The following is a 20,913-nucleotide window of genomic DNA, read 5'->3' on the forward strand; positions in this document are numbered from 1 at the left end:
GGGAGACGAAGTGAAAATATTAATTGCCTCCTGGGAGAAAAACAGCACATGTCCCACTGCGGCTTGTGACCACAGTAGTCCCACTGCATGTTTATGTACTTTCATGAGTAGTGTGTAACGTCAGGATGGCGTGTCAGCACACTGTTTACTCTAATATAGGCAGTGTTGTAGAAACAGATTTCTAGTAGACTTACATATTTTGTAAAAGACTGCAACTAGAAATTAATATTTGCCAGATTCATCTATTTATTTTTGATAACTTACAGAAATTACAGAACAAGTTACAGTTTCCAACTCAACAACACATAGTAAAAACTTTGTATTTACATTTCTGGCAAACGCAGAGGTTTGCTTTGCACCCAGCAATAAATATTAGTTTAATTTGACTTACAGTACAATTCAAACATTTTATGCTTCAAACAGAGGTAGACCAAACAAGGCCAGCATCTTTATATATGATGGAGCAGGTGTGGAGGTTGACTTAGTTGCCTTTGACAAAGGACTGGTAGAGGGCCATCAACTGGGCCTGGAGGTCCTGAGCGTAGGGGTCCAGCTTTTCCCTCAGGTCCTCAGCGTAGGGGGCCACCATCTGTTTCACCAGATTGGCTCTCTGACTCAGCTCAACCTGGACCTTCTCGGTCATGGGGGCCACACTTTCCTGGAAGTCCTGCAGGTGCTGGTCCACCTTCTGCTTCAGGTCATCGGTGTAGGGCCCCAGCTGAGATTGCAAGTCCTTCACACTCTGCTCCAGGCTGGCCTTCAGCTCCTCGCTCTTCTGTATCAGGGTGGTCCTCAGGGCCTCAGAGTCCACGGATTCTGCGTAGGGGGCCAGCTCCTGTTTGAGCTGCTCCACCCTCTGCTGGATCTGGGCCTTCATGTCCTCGGTGTAGGGCTCCAGCTTGTCCTTGACGGTGCTCAGCTCCTCGGTCAGCATGCTTCTTAGCATGTCAGCCTCTGCACTGATCTTGGTCATCAGGTCCTGGGCTGCAGGGGGAAGCTGCTTCTGCAGGGTGACTGCGTACTTGCTGGCTATGTCAGTGCTGTCTGCCAAGCGGGCACTAGAAGATAAACAAAACAATGGTCAGATAATCAGAGGTTTGACTAAAACCATAGGGATCTTTATCACCATGTAACACATGTCACTATAACCCTATTCACAGTCCTGCGTGTCACACAACTTACTTGACTTCCTGTCCAAACTGTGATTTCCTGATCATCTGGAGGGTGTCATCCGCTGTTTGGGTGGCTTTGGCAATGTAGTCCCAGAAAGCATCAGTCAGCACTTCCAGCTGTGGCTTGGGTGCATCGGCATAGAAAAGGTTGGCGTGACAGCCTGTTGGATTAACAGGAGAACAGGTTGAGAACAGTGATTTTTAGCAATTCAGTTCATTCTGACTGCTCTAAGTTGCTCAGTAGGGCTGGGAAATATATCGATATTATATTGATATCATGATATGAGACTGAATATCATCTTAGATTTTGGATATCATAATATCTGTGTTGACTTTTCCCAAATTTAAGGGCTGTAGTACAGTAAAGAGGTGTTCCAGCTGTTCTGTTATTTGCCTTTACAGCCATATTACTGCTGATTATTTGTCATAAATCTCTTTGTTTAAACATTTTGTGAAAGCACAGATAGTCAACACTACAATCCTGTCCCAATATAGATATTGGTGTGATGTTTGACTTAGTCCATATTGCCCAGTAGAAGAGTAGAAAAACACTCAGAAATCCAAAACAAAAAGCTTGCAACTTACCAGACAGCACTGCAACGGCTAGTACAACGAACACCTTCATGACTGCGTCAAGCTGAAAAACATTTATAACTAGTTAACAGTCAAGCTGCATTACAAATGCTGCAAGATTTAAATTTGTTTCCTTAAGTTTGTTTTGAGATTAAGTGTAATTCTCACCTGTTTGCCCTGTGTATCTCTCTCAAGGTTTGGCGTGACTGTGAGTGTGTCAGACTGGTGCTTCGTCTCCGCGTATATATACTAATGCCGCATGACAGTTGTAGTCGAGAGCCCAAAGTCCAGGAGTCCCTTCCATGTTGTCACAATGCCTCTGCTTCTCTGGGCTACACATCACATGACCGCTGACTTTACAATGCAAACACAATCTTAACAGGATATTACGCAGCTTTCCAACACCTTGCTCCAGTTCCCCTCTGACCCCAGAAAGCCTTTAGGAAGAAGTAATTAAGTATCCACGTTGTCCAGTTCCAACAGTTTGCAGATAACTCCAGATAACCTTGGTATGCTGACACCTGTGGACTCTGTGCTCGGGTCAAGCAGCGTTAATAATAAAGCAGCACAAGGCACTAAGATGTTTTTGAATGTTGTTGTAGTGAAAAAGGGTTCACACAATCACACAGTTACTAAACTATCCAGCAGTTTATGAGTCAGTCAGTAAATCAGTCACTTGCCCAACCTTCTTTTAGAAACACAGATTTTCCAGCTGGCTGAAGCACTGTCTTTCAATTTCAGGCCTTCATACTGGAACTCGTCAGATTGTGAAAGACATTTTGCCAGCGAGATTAAAGAGGACCATTTATTTTATAAGAGCACACAGTGGTCATTCTCTGTCTGAGACGGCGGCATAAATAGATAAGGGCTGTAAAAAGAGAGAATTACCAGACAACATTTTTTTTTACAGGTTTTACACTACTGAAGTAACACAAATCTGCAGGGACACTGAAGCATAACCAGGAGCTGGTGCAAACCTCTGAAACAACTTCACAGTGACAGAACACATCACACAGAAATGCATTTTTCTTTCACATCAAAACAGGTCACATATGGACGTCTATAGACAAACTGTATGTTTGATGATTTAAAAGGGAAAAATGCTCAATATAATCTCAAAAAGTGTGAGCAGCAACCAAATATAGACTAAAATCTGATTTGTTAAATATACTTGATACAACCTGCACACCTTGACAGTGAATAAGAAACAGTTTTCCTCTTCAGTGTCTTCTCCAAGATGGCTGTCCCTACTGCTAGCCTTGTAGTCACATCATTTCAAACAGACTAAATTAGCTACTTTTGTATTTGCAGCAGTTCGACAAACAAACTGTGTTTTAGTCTTTTGAAATTAGCTTAATAGAATGTGTCAGTATTGAAGTGGATTTTATTTGGATATAGCTGCCAAAGACTGTGGTTTCGCAGGCTTTTCCATGATGGCTTTTTTACACTTAGTTCTTTTCAGGAAGTGGGACACACTGTTAGAAATTCCAGATCGGAGTTACCGTGTGACCATGACATTAACACTAGGGGTGTTACGATCCATCCATCTGGATCGATATATCGATTCAATGATCAACGATCCAGCATCATTCATGCAAAGTGAAAACATCAATCTAAATCGTCATCTATTGGATAGCTGTGTCACTGTCAAACAGCGGCAGATGGCAAGAAGCCGAGAGAAAGATGATGAAGATATTGTTATTTACTGTTAGCAGTGCTGGTTATGTAGCCTGACAGCAGCAGACAGGAAGGACCTGCGATAGCGTTCCTTCACACACTTTGGGTGAATTAGTCTATCGCTGAAGGAGCTCTCCAGAGCTTTTATCTCCTCCTGCAGAGGATGGGAATCGTTAGTCCTTAGAAATGACAGCTTGGCTGTCATCCTCCTTTCTCCCACCACCTGCACAGAGTCCAGAGAGCATCCCACGACAGAGCTGGCCTTCTTGATCAGCTTGTCCAGTCTCGTCCTATCTGCAGCCGAGATGCTGCTGCCCCAGCAGACCACTCCATAAAAGATGGCTGATGCCACCACAGTGTCAAAGAAGGTCTTCAGGAGCGCCCCCTGCACTCCAAAAGACCTGAGCCGCCTCAGCAGGTAGAGTCTGCTTTGGCCTTTCCTGTATAGTGCTGTTATGTGATTAGTCCAGTCCAGTTTATTGTTAAGATGAACACCCAGGTACTTATAAGATGTCACCATCTCAATGTCCTTTCCCTGGATGTTCACCGGTGTTGGGGGGAGGAGTCTGCGCCTGTGGAAATCCACCACCAGCTCTTTGGTTTTCCCTGCGTTGATCTGAAATAATAAATCGGCAGTGTGGAAATAATTTGGATTTCGGAGAAAATATAGGTCAACAGACAGAGTACATGGCATATTTTACAATGCCCTTACAAGATAAAACACGATGTAATGTTATGCTATGGCAACATATGCTATGGCAACATTAGCTGCTCTGTTTCAACAAAGTTTGGCTGAAAAAACATGCAGGCAGGCTGAAATTCAAGTGAGCTGTTCTGTCGGGAGATGTAGTGACTTAAACCAATGGTGAGCAAAAACAGTAATAATGTTATCTGTAATTTGTTATGCTATAAGTAGAGGAAAAACGAGGTCCACTAGGCGCTAGGCTAATTTATGCAATGTAAACATGCCTAAGCTAAAAATGGGTCACTATGGGCAGCTTCTTCTGTACCAGTTGTGTTAAAGGGGCATATAATATCGTGTCATATCGATTGCAGGCCCCTAAATTGCATCGAAACGAAATTATATCGTGGCAGGCATTGTAATATCGGCAAATATCGTATTGTTGTCCAAAAAATTGATATAAAACTGGTGATATATAAGTCTAATTACTATTGAGCTAGTGGTTTTATATTTCATTCTTTTCCTTTTACTCTTACAGACTCCATTTGTCCCTGTGTTTACCACATTTAAAGCTGTTACTTTATATGATGACTTATGGTTAATTTTGAACGATGATATTCTCTTTATGTCTAACAAGAAGCCCAGTGTAACTAATCTGACAGCTGGTCTGTAACTTTGTGAATGCAGATTCCTTGTCAATGGGCTAATTCAACACCTTTGGTTATCCATCTTTTTTTTCTGATTTATTATCACTAATTGAATATGCTTTACAATAACTTTATCACGTGTTTACCAGTGTTTCCAGGTGAGCAAGCAGCTGTCTTCAGCCTTTATTGTTGTTTGGCTTGCTGCATAGCTGTGCACCTAAATAGGCAGAGGAGTAGCCAAAATATTTTTAGTCATAGTCATATCAATATTCATTGCTAATGCCTTTTAGAAGTTTCGTGTCAAGACTGTCCTTCAAAATACAACCTCATGGGCTGTTTTTACAAGCAGAAAGTACGATCCATCTTTATGTTTTTTTGTTGGGTGGTGACCTCTATTGGCTGTAGTGCTTATTGCGGGAAAAAAGGAGAAGGTCAGGCAACAATATAAAGAACGAGAAAGTCCACTTAGGGTGGGAGGGAGTTGAGGTGGATGGGTCAAACATGCACCGGACTTTCACCCAGGAGTTAATTTAACAACAAAATATATAATGTCATGTTACGGATTTCACATGATGCACGTCGCGTGAGATAGGTTACCTTACCTCAGTAACAAACGTAGTTATTTTATGTCAAACCATGATGTTTTATCTAAACCTAACCCCATAGTTTTGGTGAAACTGTGACTGGTTAGCCACGTGTTTAAACTGCGACCATTAACAGTCATATGCGCTATTCTGTTCCATCAGTAGGTGCGCAAATTTAAGGGTGCTTTCACACCTGCCCTGTTTGGTTCAGTTCAGTCAAACTCAAGTTTGTTTGCCTCCCCAAGTGCGGTTCATTTGGGCAGGTGTGAACACAGGGTGCACACCAAAACAACTGGAAAGAGACCTTCTTGAAGAGATGGTCTTGATCGGGTTACAAACAAACTGTGGTGCAGTTCGCAACTGCAGTCACATGACACATTGTTTGGGTTAAACATGAGCATGTTACAGTCCTGGAGGATTTTTCATGTGCACCTCCTCCTGTACTGCCTTAATATGCACATTCAGCACATCCAATGCATCAAAACATTGTTTTCTAGTTGGAGCTGCGCCTCGTTTTCAAACTGTATGGTTTGACTAAAATGAACAATGACAGCAATATAGTCCACGATGACCAGCGCTAAAATCAACCTGCGTAGTTGTCCCTCCATTGTGACATTAGAAAGTGTCACATTTATCTTGCAAGTGTATTCTTCTTCAACCTTTTGTTTACTTCCTGGATTTTTCCTGCATGAAAATTTGGACCAATCAAGAGCAGCTTTCTCAAGTAAGGCATTTTATCTGGTCAGCTTGTAAATGCTGCAGTGAGAACACGAACCAACTCTAGGCAATTATGCAACTTTGAAACAAATTTAATCCCTGATTTGGACCAAAGCAAGACAACTCTAGGTCTGAAAGCAGCCTAAAAACACTCCTGAAGGTTATTTGGTTGTATGGCTTGGAGGATTCTTTGATCATGTTAGTATTCATTCAGTGGTGTTTCTAAAACTGCTTTAACCTTCAAACTGTTACCCTGCACAATTTATCACTGAGAGGAATAATTGGAATAAGTCGTTGAGAATCAAATAATTAAATGAAGCAGGAGATAAACTGATTTCAGCACACTTGCATAAATGTCTTGAAGGACTCTCAGGGCAAAATGATTGAAATCTTTTCAATAAAATGTTCGAGCTTCAAGTATGAGATACTGTGAAGGATCTTTCCTCGTCTGAAGAAAAAATAAATGAAACTGAAATGCTGCTCTTCCAAAGTGGGTTAAAGACAAGTGAACTTTGGTATCTCTACTTTGTCCTTCAGAAGCTGAATGTGTTTGAGTGGACCAACCTTTGGCCAAACTGACACATAGGAAAAAGCATGACACAGAAACTAGAACCATGAGTAACTGTGGCGTTGGCTGGCAAAATGTCAAGCTAGTAGAGACAATAACACACCCACATATCTAATCAGAGCTGGACATGAAAGAAATAAGGGAGAGAGGCTGTCTGTCTTGGCAGAGAGTTATCTGTGGCTACTAAAAGCTAGCAGCTAAGTGATTACAGACAGGTTTATGAGGACAAGGTTCATTTTAGGTTAAACGTCAGGATTTTGTCCCATCCTAAGACTGAATCGCAGCAGGCTATAAACACCAAGTAAGGCAAATAAAAAGCTATTTGGTAGATGTTCACTAATATATATAGCTGTAGAATATTGATTATATACTTAGCATGTGTGTGTATTGGTGTAACAGTGGGTCTGTGCATGTGTGCCGCGTGGATTCCTTGGCACAAGGTGTAAGTGAGGACAGCAGGGTGAGGCAAGGTGACAGCATGACACGAGCACCTGGACTTTGGGATCATTACAGTGTGGCTTGCTATAAAAGCTGCAGAATCTCACCAGCTGAACACAAGCGCTTCCAAGTGGATACACTTGCAAACTCAGGTAAGATGATGACAAATTAGCTCAGTGTAGCATCTGAGATTTTCATTTCAGAAGTACTTCTTGGTGACCATGCTTTGCTAACCAGAGATACATGTCCATGTTATAGGATTAAACAGCCATGAAGGTCCTTGCTGTGCTCGTCCTAGCCGTTTTCAGTGGTGAGCATGTTGGCAAAATATTCTTTTTTTGGAGCTTGAAAAAGTATCTACTGATATGATCAAGATAAATATCAGGCTGTTATGCATGGCTGAAACATTTCTAACTGCTCTTGTGTCTATCCAAAAGGCTGTCATGCCAACCTTTTCTATGCTGATGCACCCAAGCCACAGCTGGAAGTGCTGACTGATGCCTTCTGGGACTATGTTGCCAAGGCCACCCAGACAGCGGATGACACCCTCCAGATGATCAAGAAGTCTCAGTTGGGACAGGATATCAGGTAGGTCTGACAAGACCATGGTGACTATTGTCGACATGCTTATGATGTTAAAATAAACAGTGGTAACTGACATGCAATCACTCCTGACAATGAACTAAAGACAAACTCATTCTCTCGTCTAGTGCCAGTCTGACAGAGAGTGTTGAGGTGGCCAACAAGTACGCACTCAGCCTCCAGGAGCAGATTTCCCCTGCAGCCCAGGACCTGATCACCAAAGTCACCGCAGAGACTGAAGTGCTGAGAGAGCGCATGAACCAGGAGCTGAGCACCGTCAAGGACAGGCTGCAGCCCTACACCGACGACATGACAGCCCAGATCCAGCAGAGAGTGGAGCAGCTCAAACAGGAGCTGGCCCCCTACACAGAAACCGTGGACTCTGAAGCCCTGAGGACCGCCTTGATGCAGAGGAGTGAGGAGCTGAAGACCAGCCTGGAGCAGACTCTGAAGGACCTGCAGACTCATCTGGGGCCCTACACCGATGACATGCAGGTGAAGGTGGACCAGCACCTGCAAGACTTCAAGGAGAAGGTTATGCCCCTGACCGAGAAGGTCCAAGGCGAGCTGGCTCAGAGAGCCCATCAGGTGAGAGAAATGGCTGCCCCCTACGTTGATGAGGTGAGGGGAAGGCTAGACCCCTACGCTCAGGACCTCCAGAGCCAGCTCACCTCCCTCTACGAGTCCTTCGCCAAAACCAACTAAGTCAACCTCCACCTAAACAGAGAAAACTGTTTCGTATCCCTGGAACACGCCAATGTTTTAACAATGTGAAAACACAAGATCACCAGTTCTGAATGTTGAAATGTCTTTAGATATATTTTTAGTATTAAAACGAAGTATTAAAGATAAATACGGACTAAATAAGTGTTGGTCTGTGACCACACACTGTGTTCTTTTTCTATATTATGTAAATAAAAGTAAAAGCAAAACATGAACTTGTGAGTTTGTTGTGTTGTTTGCAAAGTCCTGATGAAATTTTAAACGAGTGTCCTTCATGAAGCAGGTGAAGACAGAATATCCTTTAAATTCAAATGAAAACAGACAAAAAACAAGTGCAAATCATCAATATTAAATATGGAAATGGAACCTAGAAACTGTGTCTCCAGTGTGGTCACTCACACATGCATGATCGACTAGATTAGCTTTAAATCTGTAAAGAATTAGTGCCATCTGGTGAACATATAGAGTCACTTCATCGTATGTGTTCCTGTGCAGATATGGGCAGCATAGCGGCCTGCCATTTTCAATGTTTGCATTTCACTTTCGACAGTCACAAGAAAGCAAGACATGTTCTAAATCAGCTCCACAGAAAAATAAGTGGGGAATAAATCCTTTCCTGTTTGTTCAGTTCAGGTTGCAAAATCTTGCCCCCCTGCCACGCCCCTCTAAGATTCAGTTGTGGGTCTTGGACGGGGCATGTTCAGGTTTGTCTCTGCAAGTCTGAAAGCTCACATAAACACATCCTGCTTCCACCTTGTTTTTTAGTTTTCCTTTTGTGCCTCCATCCCCGCTGCCAGATCGCTCCCACGCTGCCTTACCCAGTGGCAAACAACATTCCTCTGTTCTGCCCCCAGCTGTCACAGACTACGCTCGCCGTTAACCCTCCGAGCACACACTCAGCTCTGATCTCTCATTATGTCCGATTATGTGAAGCTTTTTGGTTATATTCCAAATCTGCATGTTAAATGTTGTAATACCTTTTTGGTGTATTAATATAAATGCTTACAGGGTTTTACTGGACTAAAGACCCACCTTTCCCCCTTTCTTTTACTTTTCTTGTTCTCCTCTGTTACAGTTGTTTGGATTGGACCTGCAGCTTTAAAATGTGAGGATTCAGGAATTAAGAACCCCATTATTACATAATTATTCAAGAAAAATAACTTTGTAGATTCTGAAAAGCCAATCCTAAGGAAATGATGGCCAGATAAAAATGAAGAAAGACAAGTGAAAACTTGCATGCCATTGTGGATCACTTATAATTACTTGTGATGTTGTGCAATGTAGATTCTCAAAGCAAGAAACTCATGGCTTTGTTTATGACAAAATAATCTGCTGGTGAATGTTTGTCTTTGTCATATATTCTGATAAATGTATAAATCAAAGGAAGAAGATTTGGAGTACACTGGCATGTTTTGGATGAGTTACATCCTTTGGGCCCTGACACACCAAACCAGCATTGAAGAACCAGTGGCGATAAAAGCTGACTACAACACATTTGTATGCCAACTTTGTCACATATCGACATTTGGTCATGGATTTTTCAAGTCCAGATACAAAGTGTGAGGTACCCTGGGTGCGTTGGTTGTTGACGTTCTGGGATGCCGTGTCAAGCTCTGCCTGTTACATGCATTGTCTTCTTTCAAAAAACACTTCTGTTTTCACCGGAAATTTACCATTAACATACAGTCTCTTTTAAATAAATGCACTATGTCAGTACAACAATGCGAATTGATGTTTATTTGCCTCCAACAACTAATGCACGTGGTTGGGTTTAGGAAAAAAAAGAACAAGGTTTGGCTTTATGATTTTATGGGGTGCTGACCACCACTCTCCCTGGTAAAAATCGGTGTTTGTTGGACCCATCCACCACCACTCCCACCTGCCCTACTTTCGCCGCCTTAACTTTCGTTCTTGTCCCGTGGTGTCCCCTTCTAATGCTGCCAAGCACCGTTAAACTATAATGGCAACCAGCTGCGTATCATGCCGACATTAAAGGACGGCTTCCTCGACAGTGTCTGACGCCGTAAGTCACTGCCCAAGTGTCGCATTTCAGTGTCTTTGGAGTGACACCAGGTTGGTTGCTTAGCCTTAGGTCACCTGTGTCTGTGCACCTACACTTGAACACATCGCATAGACTGCAGCCAACTAGCATGTACGTTCTGCACAAGCGTGAGAGGAAATAACTCTATATCCACAGGCGATGATACTCTATATTCGTCACTCAAAAGGGGAAACCGCAAGACCGACCAGATGGATTCAAGATGCTAGTTAGCTAGTTAGCACATTAACATCACAACCTGGTGCGAACAATAACACAGTTACGAACCATTGTCACTAAAGAGCTCAGTGGCTAAAAAACATGATTAAATCTAATATAACAAGGTTGTTTTGGTCTCGTGCCCTCTTGACTTTAGTTGCTTCTTTGCTCCCCTCACTTCCTTTCACGGTGATTTCATTTGCCGACGAGCTCTGCCTGTGTCTGCTGCCGATTCAATGTGCTGAATTGGGCGAAATAAAGCCGTCATGGGTCGACTAGAGGAAATGGCACAGGACACAGTGCAAAGGTTTGGGTCTGACATTGACCAACGGCTGACCTTCGGCTCGGTGCATCTGGGCCCTTTACTCTGTGTCTGAGTATAAATCAGTCAAGTTTCATTAAATTTTTTCAACTGTCAGAAAATTTATGAAAGAAAATGCACGAGACAAATAGCTCAACATTTGGGGAAATTAACTTATCAGCTTTCTTGCAGAGAGTCAGATGAAGTTCAATTCCACTGTCCTGTCTATACAATTAATATGAAGCATGAAAACAACTTGGTTCTGTCCGACGCTAAAAGATACACCTATTAACAAGTTATATCACAAGTATTGGATCCAGGCTAGCTGCTTACCCCAAGCCCCCAGGAACAGTGCCAAACAGTACTTTTCCCCATAGATTAACGTTGTGAAAGAGACATCTGTTTATCAGTGGATACATTTTTTTGAGCGTCACCACCTGCACGAAATGACTTGTTTCACTATCAGACTTTGATCCATTTGGTCCCAAAAGATTTCAGCTGTCCAGAAGAGCTGCATGGTTAAATCATTTTATCCCCATTGAAGTTGGCGGAGGGCTAAACTGGGAGTTAGCCGCTTAGCAATCACAAATCTCTGGTGCGCTTGCTCTCTGGGCCCCATGGTGCAGAAGATCTGGGTAAATTCATACCACAGAAATCAAGCTTTTTTTGGCTTCATGTGCCACCGAGCAACTTTCATAGGCATGATCGGAGTCCGGCCTCAAGTGCTGTGGAAAGTTCTCTTTATACATCCATGCTTTCTGTCTTTTTGCTAAGCTAAGCTAACTAACTCTTGGCTGAAGCTTCATTTTAACATAGGCAAAAGAGATGTATCAAATGTATTCCTAAAATGTCAAGCTATTTCTTTAATTAAATGTAATCTATACTAATTTAAAATAACATTCAGCCTAATAACATATTTTAAAGGAACATGTTGCCAACCAACCAAGTTCCTGCACAGCTTGAACTCTTCAGTAGACATGAGGCTTTTGTTTTTTGGCCTAAAAGAATAAGCACACAATTATCCTGCCCTCTTACCCTGAGCACTGTACAGGGAACAACAGCAGGCAGCAGTGTGACTCAAGGTTACCTTTGTTGATGGACACGCATGAGCTGCTGCATGCATTAAACCTGTGACCCCTTCATTACAGCGAGACAATGCTATAAACACACATCAGCCCCACTCAGACATTTGGCTCCGTCGGCACCCCTCCCCCATCAGCTGATAACTCTGACTCAGAACTAGATGATGGGGGGGGGCGCTGCAGGAAAAACACTCAGTTGTGAACTTGGACGTCCAGTTCAACAACTTTTAACCCACAGACATTAACTGGAGTAACCTCGCTGACTCGTTGAAACAGATGTTTGCCTGTTCAGAGGGATGACATCATCCAGACATAACCAAAAACCAAAATCTTCCACAGAACATCATCAGGCCGGGGTTACTTTTGTTCACACTATCTTAAGATGCCCTTACACACACTGGCTCACAGCAGACGTCGGACATTGCGTCTGATGGTGTAGAGCAAAAGGAGAAGAGAAGCGGCTGCAGTTTAGATGACTGTGTCAGATTTTTTTTTTTTTACTGTATTACCTCACGGTTCTTCTTGAGTCTAACTGTTTCACTTCCTCGTCTGTCCTCTGCCTCTTTATCCTGGAGGTTCAGCAGCAGAAGGCACGGCATTGTGGGTTTGTGTGCTGTGGCCTGTCACCTTCGTTGGTACATGTGTGTAGCGTGGTCGCCATGGTCCATCAAATCTGCACAACACAAACACACGTTCAAGTTTATATCTGTTATCTCCACAGTGGAAATGCATCTTCGTTGCTAGTGACGGCGAACGTTTTACACAGGAGAGTAAACATGTTCCTAACATCTGATTACAGGGTGCAAAAAAATCCTAAAACAAAACAAAAAAGAATCATTGCGTGACAAACTTTATGCAGAATGGTGGGATTATACTACTGATCTTGATTTGTTTGTGTGCTTGAACTGGACTGGACTCGTTATCTAGCTGAACATGCAGTATCTCTCTGTGTGTGACACACCTCCTGCAGTGACACACACACACACTGTTGTCGTGGAATATCAACATCAAAGGTCTTGTTTTTATCACCTAAACGTCTTGACTTTAAACTGGAAATTTTATATTTCATCTCAGTCTTGATTATCATTTAAACATTTTCATTCCTACATAGCTGAACGATGCATTCAAGTACAGCCTCCTAATCACACAACACCGTTGACCCATGCGGGGTTATCACACAGTCATGTTATCATGCTGTCAAACTAATTACCTGACCATGCCATGACCGATTTAAACTTTGTTCCTGTGTAAAGTTGGGTTTCTGTGAAAAATGACAACAAAGAGGCCAAGTCCTAAAGGACAAAGGGTATTACATGCGGGCTGTGATGAAATCAGAGCTGTTGTTTTATCATAACTAACAGCAGAAAAACAAACACTGATACAGTATGTCACGGCTGGTAGGGTAAACATGTGGTGCTCTATTTAAAGTAAGTCACTTTACGGTCATCTTACGACATCAAATCGCAAAATATTACTGTTCATATGGCAGAAGAGTTACAGTATACGACCCTACCTTTAATGTGCTGCTAACAACAGCTCAAGGCTGAATTCATAGAGAGGTGACAGTGGTTCAACATAAGCTGTAATTAAATCACTTTACAATGTATGTTTCAAATTCACAGTTTTGTTCAAATACTGCCTAACCTATAGCTTTCACACAGGGTATGGCATTAACCTCACTAGTTTCTGGTTTGATGTTATGTGTGATCAAACGGTAAAGCTCACACTGTGAATAGGGAAGTCGGTCTTTGAGTTCGTGCAATCTTCGTCAGAACAGAAAAATATATTTTTTTGCTCATGTTCTGCTACTAAACAAATGTATTGCCCAATAACCTGAGGTCAACTCTTTCTTTCTGCATCAAACATCCCCTTTCCTGTGCCTATTTCAAAATCGTGGAAATTTCTTCCTCAACATCAGAGCAGATATGATTTCAGTTTTGTTTTTGTAGAATTACTTCTTTTGTTCAGCGTCGGGTTTACAGGTAATAAAACACTTCATGTTCTCTGTATTTTATTACCTGTAATCCTTCTTTTGTAAAGTGGGCTCGCTGTACCTGAGTGTCCCCCAAGCCCCAACATGCCCACCTCGTGCTGACAGCTTCAGGCGCTAACTGGTAATTTAAAGCTCTGTGCTATGAAAAAGTACAAATACAGTACATAGAAAATACTCTCTGGTGCATATGATCTTAAGACAGAAAACTCACATATGCACCATTCACGGCTTGAAATATGTGAGTGGGATTGACATGCAAAGAGGCCATATGTGTTGGGGGTTGTGTGTCTGTGGGGGGCGGATACGTGGGGTGTCAGTAGTCGACGCTGCATTTCAATATGGATTGAAATGCATGTGTGAAAGAGTTGATGCTAATGATCCGGCAACAACCTGCAAAGTTGTGGTCACTTGGCAGAAAACCTGCGATGTTCAGAAGCAGGAGAATGGCTCAAACAAGTTACCTGCGTAAAAGTAGCCATACCACCATAAAAAAAAAATAATATTAACTCAAATTACACTTTAGTATCAAGAGCACAGATGTCACTTGTGAAATTACAGTTTTGGTCACACACTGTTGCTAAATCCATGTCCTTTATATACAGTTGCATAACGCTCTGAATCATTCCATCACGCTTAAAAGCTACTCATTCATCTGATAAGTGTAAAAAAAAAAAGTCTTTTTTTTAGTTTTCAGTGACGGACTGCAACTACGTACATTTACTAAAGTGGTTTTATTTTTTAGCATGTGTCCTTGTTATGCATTTTATTTATTTTTTCCCCCACTTTGTTGACTGGATTTTCAAGTAGAACAACATTATAGGATTATTGCACTTTTAAATTGTTTGGCAAAAATGGAAAAATAGAACATTAACAGCAGCAAATGAAAAAAAAACAGACAAAAAACAAACAAAACATTTAAAACAAGAATTTACAGGTCAGTTAGATGAAAATTTAACAAGGCAGGCCTCTTGCATAGACAACAGAAGATGTATTAATCTGGAGGGGCATTTACTCGAGTATTGTACTTGAGTAGATTACACATGTAAGATCACTGTGGTTTAAATGAGTGTTTAATTTTTATGCTATTTCCACTCCCCAAAGGAAACATTGCGCCTTACACCGCACCACGTCGATATTCTTTATTTGGCAGCCTTATAGTGACTTTACAGATTCACACAAATCATGTGCTCCGCTTGAAAATAGTATATAAGCAGTGATGTAATGTAACATAGTACTTAAGTATTTTTTGAGAGTATGCAACTTTACTTGAGTTTTTATATTTCTGTCACCTTTTACTTTTACTCCAATGCATTTCCCTAAAGGATCTTCATTGCTTATTGATTGCAAAATAAAGGAGGGAGGGAGGAAAGGAAATGAAGGAATGGAAAAACTGGATTTTGTTTTTTAAATTCTATAAGTTGTGAAAAAGACCCTTTTTTCCTTGAAGTATAATTTAGGCTCCATTTTAAGTAAAAAGAAGAAATGAACTTCATAATTCTCCAAATTCTGACCGATTGCTTTTTTATGAACAGCTTTTACTTGTACTTCAACTTTCAGTACTTCACCAGATATATATATGTAATATATATAATATTGTAAAGCAGGTTTATCTCTCCTGTCTTACCTATGAACATACCAGTTACTGAATTAACTACCAAAGGAGGTGATGTAAGAGCACAGGCACAGCTCCTATGTGTAACTTGATCCACTTTAATGTCCCAAAAAGAACGTGGGACAACTGAACATCCACAACAATAGTGGCATCTCACATCTTCCATATATCACTCCGCCAAACTTAATCCTAACTCTCATTATCCGCACATAAGGTGCGTGATATTAAATAGTTCCAAATTTAATGTAAAGATCAAAATAAAAATATACAATGCAAAATAATGAACAGCGAAAAACAAGACAATCTAATGGATACTTCCTCACGATAATAAATCTCATCTTACAATATCATAAAATTAGTTTACATACTTAGGTAGTTCACTCAAATAATATTGTAACAGAAGACCTTAACTTCCACCAAAGTCATTTTATGGTAAAATATCTGTACTTTTACTTTTAATTTGAAGTAGATTTAATATAATAAAATTAGTGTTGTAGTGTATATATATTAGTACTTTTACTCAAGTAATAGTGTAACAGATGACTTTAACATTAATACTTTCTATTTGCTGGTAAGATATCTGTACTTTATTTTACAATTAAATAGATTTAATATCATAGAATTAGTTTTGATACTTAAGTAGTTAGTACTTCTACTCAAGTAATATTGTAAAAGGTGACTTTAACTTCTACCAAAGCCATGTTGTGGTAAGATATCTGTACTGTTACTTTCAATTTTAAGTAGATTTAATATCATAAAATTAATTTTGATACTTTAATACAGTAAATATTAGATACATGAATACTGTTACTCAAGTAATATTGTAACTTGTGACTTTAACTTCGACCAAAGTCATTTTCTGGCAATATATCTGTACTTTTACTCTAAATTTGAAGTAGATTTAATTTTATAAAATTAATTTTGATAATTAAGTACAGTAAATATTAGATATATTTGTACTTTTACTCAAGTAATATTGTAACAGATGACTTTAACTTCTAGTCACTTTCTGGTAAGATATCTGCACTTTTACTTTCAATCTTGAGTAGTTTTGATATCATAAAGTTGGTTTTGATATTTAAGTAGTTGGTACTTTTACTCAAGTAAGACTGTAAAAGGTGTCTTTAACTTCTACCAAAGCCATTTTCTGGTAAGATATCTGTGCTGTTACTTTAAATTTTAAGTAGATTTAATATCATAAAATGGATTTTGATACTTAAACACAGTAAATATTAGATACATGAATACTTTTGCTCAAGTAATATTGTAACGTGTGACTTTAACTTCTACCAAAGTCATTTTTTGTTAAAATATCTGTACTTTTACTCAAATGTGGCGTTCAGGTACTTCATCCACCCCTGTAAATAAGGCCGTTCAGGGTTCAGCTCTATGTTGAGTAGCACATCTCATGTATTTTCACCTCTGAGTGGACTAAAGAATAAAGCAGCACATAAAGTATCCCTAATTACTTCACCAGAACATGTACTTTACTACTTTCTACATCTGGCAGCAACACATTAAAGTTTCGCTGCTTTTGAAATTTTGTAAATTCCGCTGTGTTAAAAACACAAACACTGAATGTCAAACTTTCACCCTGTTACTCTCGTTGCAGTCTGATTGCTCAATCACCCGCTCACACAATGCAATGGAAATGCAAATCTGTGAGAACTTCGGACGTGGTGTTGGTGCTGGCAGGTTGCGTGGAGGCAAACAGGAATCTGTGCGGACAAATCATCATCACCACGTGAACGCGCGCCTCCTCCCCCCCTCGCGCCACACGCGCAGCAGCAGCAGCAGTAGTCTCCTGCCACTGTATAAAAGCCGTCAGTCACCGTCCAGGGAGCACGGAGGAAGCTCAAGCTCACAGGTGAGTGGAAGGAGCGCACCGAGACCTCGTGGCTTCTTATTAAATACGACTTTATGCAGAAGCTGCTTTCTGTTAAGGTTGTTTTTTTCTGTTTAATGCTCAGATAGAGGCTGTGTTTATTTACATCTGTTAAAACTTTGACTGAATTGCTTTCTATGAAACATTTTCTTGTAGTTAGATGGAGTTAAAAATCCATCTCTGCTGCATATACTTGCATTGTTGTTGATTGCTCACATTTCTCCTCCTTTAATGCACAGGTGTATCTGTCCAACAATCATGCAGGCTGTTGCTTTGATCCTCGCTTTGGCAGTCATCACAGGTAAGTGCACTACTGATAGAAGACTAACGTTAACTATTTTTTTATCAAATCTGATGTCTAACCACTTCACATGTTCCCACAATAGGCTGCAATGCCCGTGCTGTGCGCCAGGCTGATGCCACCCCAAGCTGGGAGGACAGCGTAAACCGCTTCTGGCAGTATGTGGCTGACCTGAACGATAAAGCCGAGGGAGCTGTGAAAGACCTCAAGGCCTCTCAGCTCAGCAGGGAGCTAGAGTAAGTGAACTTTATCATCCTCTTGTCGACTTTTCAGTGAGCTTCACTTCCACGTTGTCTCTTTCCTAGTTTATACATTTGTCTGTGATTTCCAAATCTTGTCCTCCCTGACCTCTCGGTATGCTTACATTTGCCCTCATGTCTAATCATCTTGTTTTCCTACTTCCAGCACTCTGATCACTGACAGCATGGCAGAGCTGACAGCATACAGAGATGAACTCCAGACCAAGCTAGCCCCCTACACTGATGCCTCCACCGGCCAGCTGTCTCAGGACCTGCAGCTCCTGGCCAACAGGCTCCAGAAGGACATGGTCGACGCCAAGGAGCGCAGCACCGAGTATCTGGGTGAGCTCAAGACCATGGTGGAGCAGAACAGTGACGACGTCCACGGCCGCATCACCACCTACTCCAACAAGCTGAAGAAGCGCCTGAACAAGGACACAGAGGAGATCCGCAAGTAAGTTTTGGGGAGGCTTGTGCACTTTTAACTCTTTCTTGTCTTTGTTAATATGAACTCTAAATGTCTTTTTCTTCTACCCTCCTCACCTCAGCACTGTGGCCACCTACCTGGGTGAGCTCCAGTCCCGCACCAACCAGAACCTGGATGCCATGAGGGAACAGGTTGAGCCCTACGTCCAGCAGGCCAGTGACACCGCCATCCAGAAGCTGAGTAACATTTCAACCCAGCTCATGATCCAGGCTGAGGGCTTGGGCAAGCAGCTGGAAGACCAGGCTGAGGGCATCAAGACCCAGCTGGAGGCCACCGCCCAGGACCTGCGCACCTCCCTGGAAGGCAAGATCGACGAGCTGACACAGATGCTCTCCCCCTACGCCACTCAGCTCCGTGAGCAGATTGAGAACGTCATGGATAAGGTCAAGGAGACCACCACTTCTTAAAGACAGACTCTGATTTCTTATCACCCTGGCAAAGAGGGGGGAAGAGGGGGAGTTGAGAGTTACTGATGATATCTTCAGTGGGGTGCTTTTTTGTTAAGGATAAGAGGGTTGATGAGCTGAAGGAGGGAGGATGAGGTGTATCTTTTACAGAGCAGTCAGCAGCTAAACGTCTGTTTGGGTTCTTCTGCACAGTCACCCTCTCTTCTCTTATCAACTCCCTTCATCACTGAACACAGGCACCCCAGTCAATAACAGCCTTTAATACACAAACAGGAGACAATTATTTGTAATATGCTTAGCTTTTCTACTTTTAATCAACTGTTCTAGCTGCCTTTCCTCCCCAAAACGTTTTGTATTGAATTTTCTACATTTTGTTTGGTTGTAAATATAACTGCTGAGCCTCATAGGCAGGGATCCAAGCCCATATCATCCCTAAATGCACCAAACACAAGTGTCTTTCATTTCAATAAATGCACTGAATAATGCTGACGATCAAACGATACATACAGTAACGTGTGCGTTTTTTATTTCTAAAGGTGAACCACTAAAATGCCCTTCTGTATTGTTTGCATTTCATGTTGTGCTTCGCAGAGAAGTGGAATGTAAAATGACTCCATGCATTTCTGACAAGTGTAATGCTGCCTGTCTGTTCTTCAGTCTCTCGTGAGTCACATGTCATATGCCCACCATGCTGCTCACTGTAAGTACACTGTCGGTGCGCTGAACAGTGCTGAGTGAATAAAAAAAACCTAGAAAAAGACGCTCTGCTTCCGCTGCTTGTTTTTCCTCTGATCAAACATTAAAGAGTGATCTATTATTTAGGGTGAGGTTCAGTTACACTTACAAGTCTTCACAAAGCTAATGCTGGTCCAGTGGTGTATGTTTAGCCTCAAAAGCAGTTTGAATATGTCTAAAATAATCTCAAGAAGAATTGCAGTCTTACACATGTGCTATTACTATATCTTGAGCAGCCTATGATAGACTTAAATCAATACACATTACATTTATCACTTGTTGGATATAATGTCAGGGGCTAGTTATATAAAGCATGTACCTGAAGCACTTATACACCTCCTAATGCACACACACATGATCACAGAGGCCCATGTCTTCTTTGTTTCATCCAGTCTTAACTTTTGTGACAGGAGCAATGAATCTAGCTCTCTGTACCTGTACTCCACCCAAAGTTTCGGTCCGCTCTCCCCATACAAACAACCCCCCCACAATTTCTCAGCGTGCTATTTCTAGCCCAGACTTGTAAAGATGTGTTCCCAGATTCCTTTCTCTTGATCCATGCAGGCTTTTAGGAACACGCTGTGCCCTTCATTGAATTCTCATTACGGGGACACTATCATTTCCACCTTTATCTCGGCTCAGATCACATTATAAGCCTTGCATCAGAGCGTTTACAAACACATAGATGTGCTCAGACACGCCAATAAGATAGTCCTACGAGCACAGATAGGGTTTTCAGACAGTGTGCCCACATGCACTTCTAAGTTTGCAAGCATGTGCATCCTGGTGGCCTCGAGGTTAAGATGCATATCATTAAACTGCAGTATTAGTTTCTGGAAGGAGTTTGCTGTCTGTCTTCCAACTGTCAGATATTGAATAAAGGCAAAGTGCCAAAAAAGGATATGTTTTCTGACAGGTCTTACAACCATTAAAGGAAAACTTCACCCACATAATGAGCCTTTTTTTTATATCAGTAAGGCCCAATCCCAATACCCCCCCTTGTCCACTACCCCATAGCCCTTGGCCCTACCTCTAGCCCTTGCCCACTACCTTGGGGTAGTGGGCAAGGGCCTCGAAATGAAGCGACGAGAGGTAGGGGTTGAAATCATGTATATGTAACTATTTTAAACAGGAAGCTGTGAGCCATCTACATTTCCAACCAGCATCTACAATGGGGCTCCAGGTGAGTCCATCCTACCGATTGCGTTTACTGTATTCATCATGCTTTGTTTGATGAATGACAGACGGCGA

General features: G+C 41.6%; 4 protein-coding genes across 6 annotated transcripts in view; 2 read left to right on the plus strand and 2 right to left on the minus strand.

The window, feature by feature from the left end:
- Positions 1–14,026, minus strand: part of LOC144464498 (uncharacterized) — a 29,556-nt gene extending 15,530 nt beyond the window's left edge. Inside the window, exons 1-3 of one of the 3 annotated variants that reach the window (XM_078171710.1) lie at positions 13,517–14,026; positions 12,513–12,676; positions 2,175–4,038 (exon numbers count right to left, since the gene is read on the minus strand). In XM_078171710.1, coding sequence (XP_078027836.1) covers positions 3,454–4,038; positions 12,513–12,602 — 675 coding nt within the window. In that variant the 5' untranslated portion in view covers positions 12,603–12,676; positions 13,517–14,026 and the 3' untranslated portion in view covers positions 2,175–3,453. Of the gene's footprint in view, positions 1–2,174; positions 4,039–12,512; positions 12,797–13,516 lie in introns of those variants that run through there. The other 2 variants (XR_013492198.1, XM_078171711.1) reach the window with 2 other exon arrangements.
- On the minus strand, positions 223–2,026 carry LOC117265480 (uncharacterized). The gene is made up of 4 exons (XM_033639988.2): positions 1,914–2,026; positions 1,758–1,809; positions 1,183–1,333; positions 223–1,058 (listed from the first exon to the last, which is right to left on the minus strand). The coding sequence occupies exons 2-4, from the start codon at positions 1,795–1,797 to the stop codon at positions 482–484; spliced, it is 768 nt and encodes a 255-aa protein (XP_033495879.2). The 5' UTR covers positions 1,798–1,809; positions 1,914–2,026; the 3' UTR covers positions 223–481.
- LOC117265548 (uncharacterized) lies at positions 7,103–8,578 on the plus strand. The gene is made up of 4 exons (XM_033640090.2): positions 7,103–7,210; positions 7,317–7,368; positions 7,496–7,646; positions 7,769–8,578. The coding sequence occupies exons 2-4, from the start codon at positions 7,329–7,331 to the stop codon at positions 8,343–8,345; spliced, it is 768 nt and encodes a 255-aa protein (XP_033495981.1). The 5' UTR covers positions 7,103–7,210; positions 7,317–7,328; the 3' UTR covers positions 8,346–8,578.
- A 3,354-nt stretch (positions 14,027–17,380) lies between the features above and the next one.
- On the plus strand, positions 17,381–19,687 carry apoeb (apolipoprotein Eb). The gene is made up of 5 exons (XM_033639579.2): positions 17,381–17,475; positions 17,733–17,794; positions 17,880–18,030; positions 18,200–18,487; positions 18,582–19,687. The coding sequence occupies exons 2-5, from the start codon at positions 17,752–17,754 to the stop codon at positions 18,925–18,927; spliced, it is 828 nt and encodes a 275-aa protein (XP_033495470.1). The 5' UTR covers positions 17,381–17,475; positions 17,733–17,751; the 3' UTR covers positions 18,928–19,687.
- The last annotated feature ends 1,226 nt before the right edge of the window (positions 19,688–20,913 follow it).

The sequence above is a fragment of the Epinephelus lanceolatus genome, chromosome 10 (genome assembly GCF_041903045.1).
Source record: "Epinephelus lanceolatus isolate andai-2023 chromosome 10, ASM4190304v1, whole genome shotgun sequence".
Classification (NCBI taxonomy): domain Eukaryota; kingdom Metazoa; phylum Chordata; class Actinopteri; order Perciformes; family Serranidae; genus Epinephelus; species Epinephelus lanceolatus.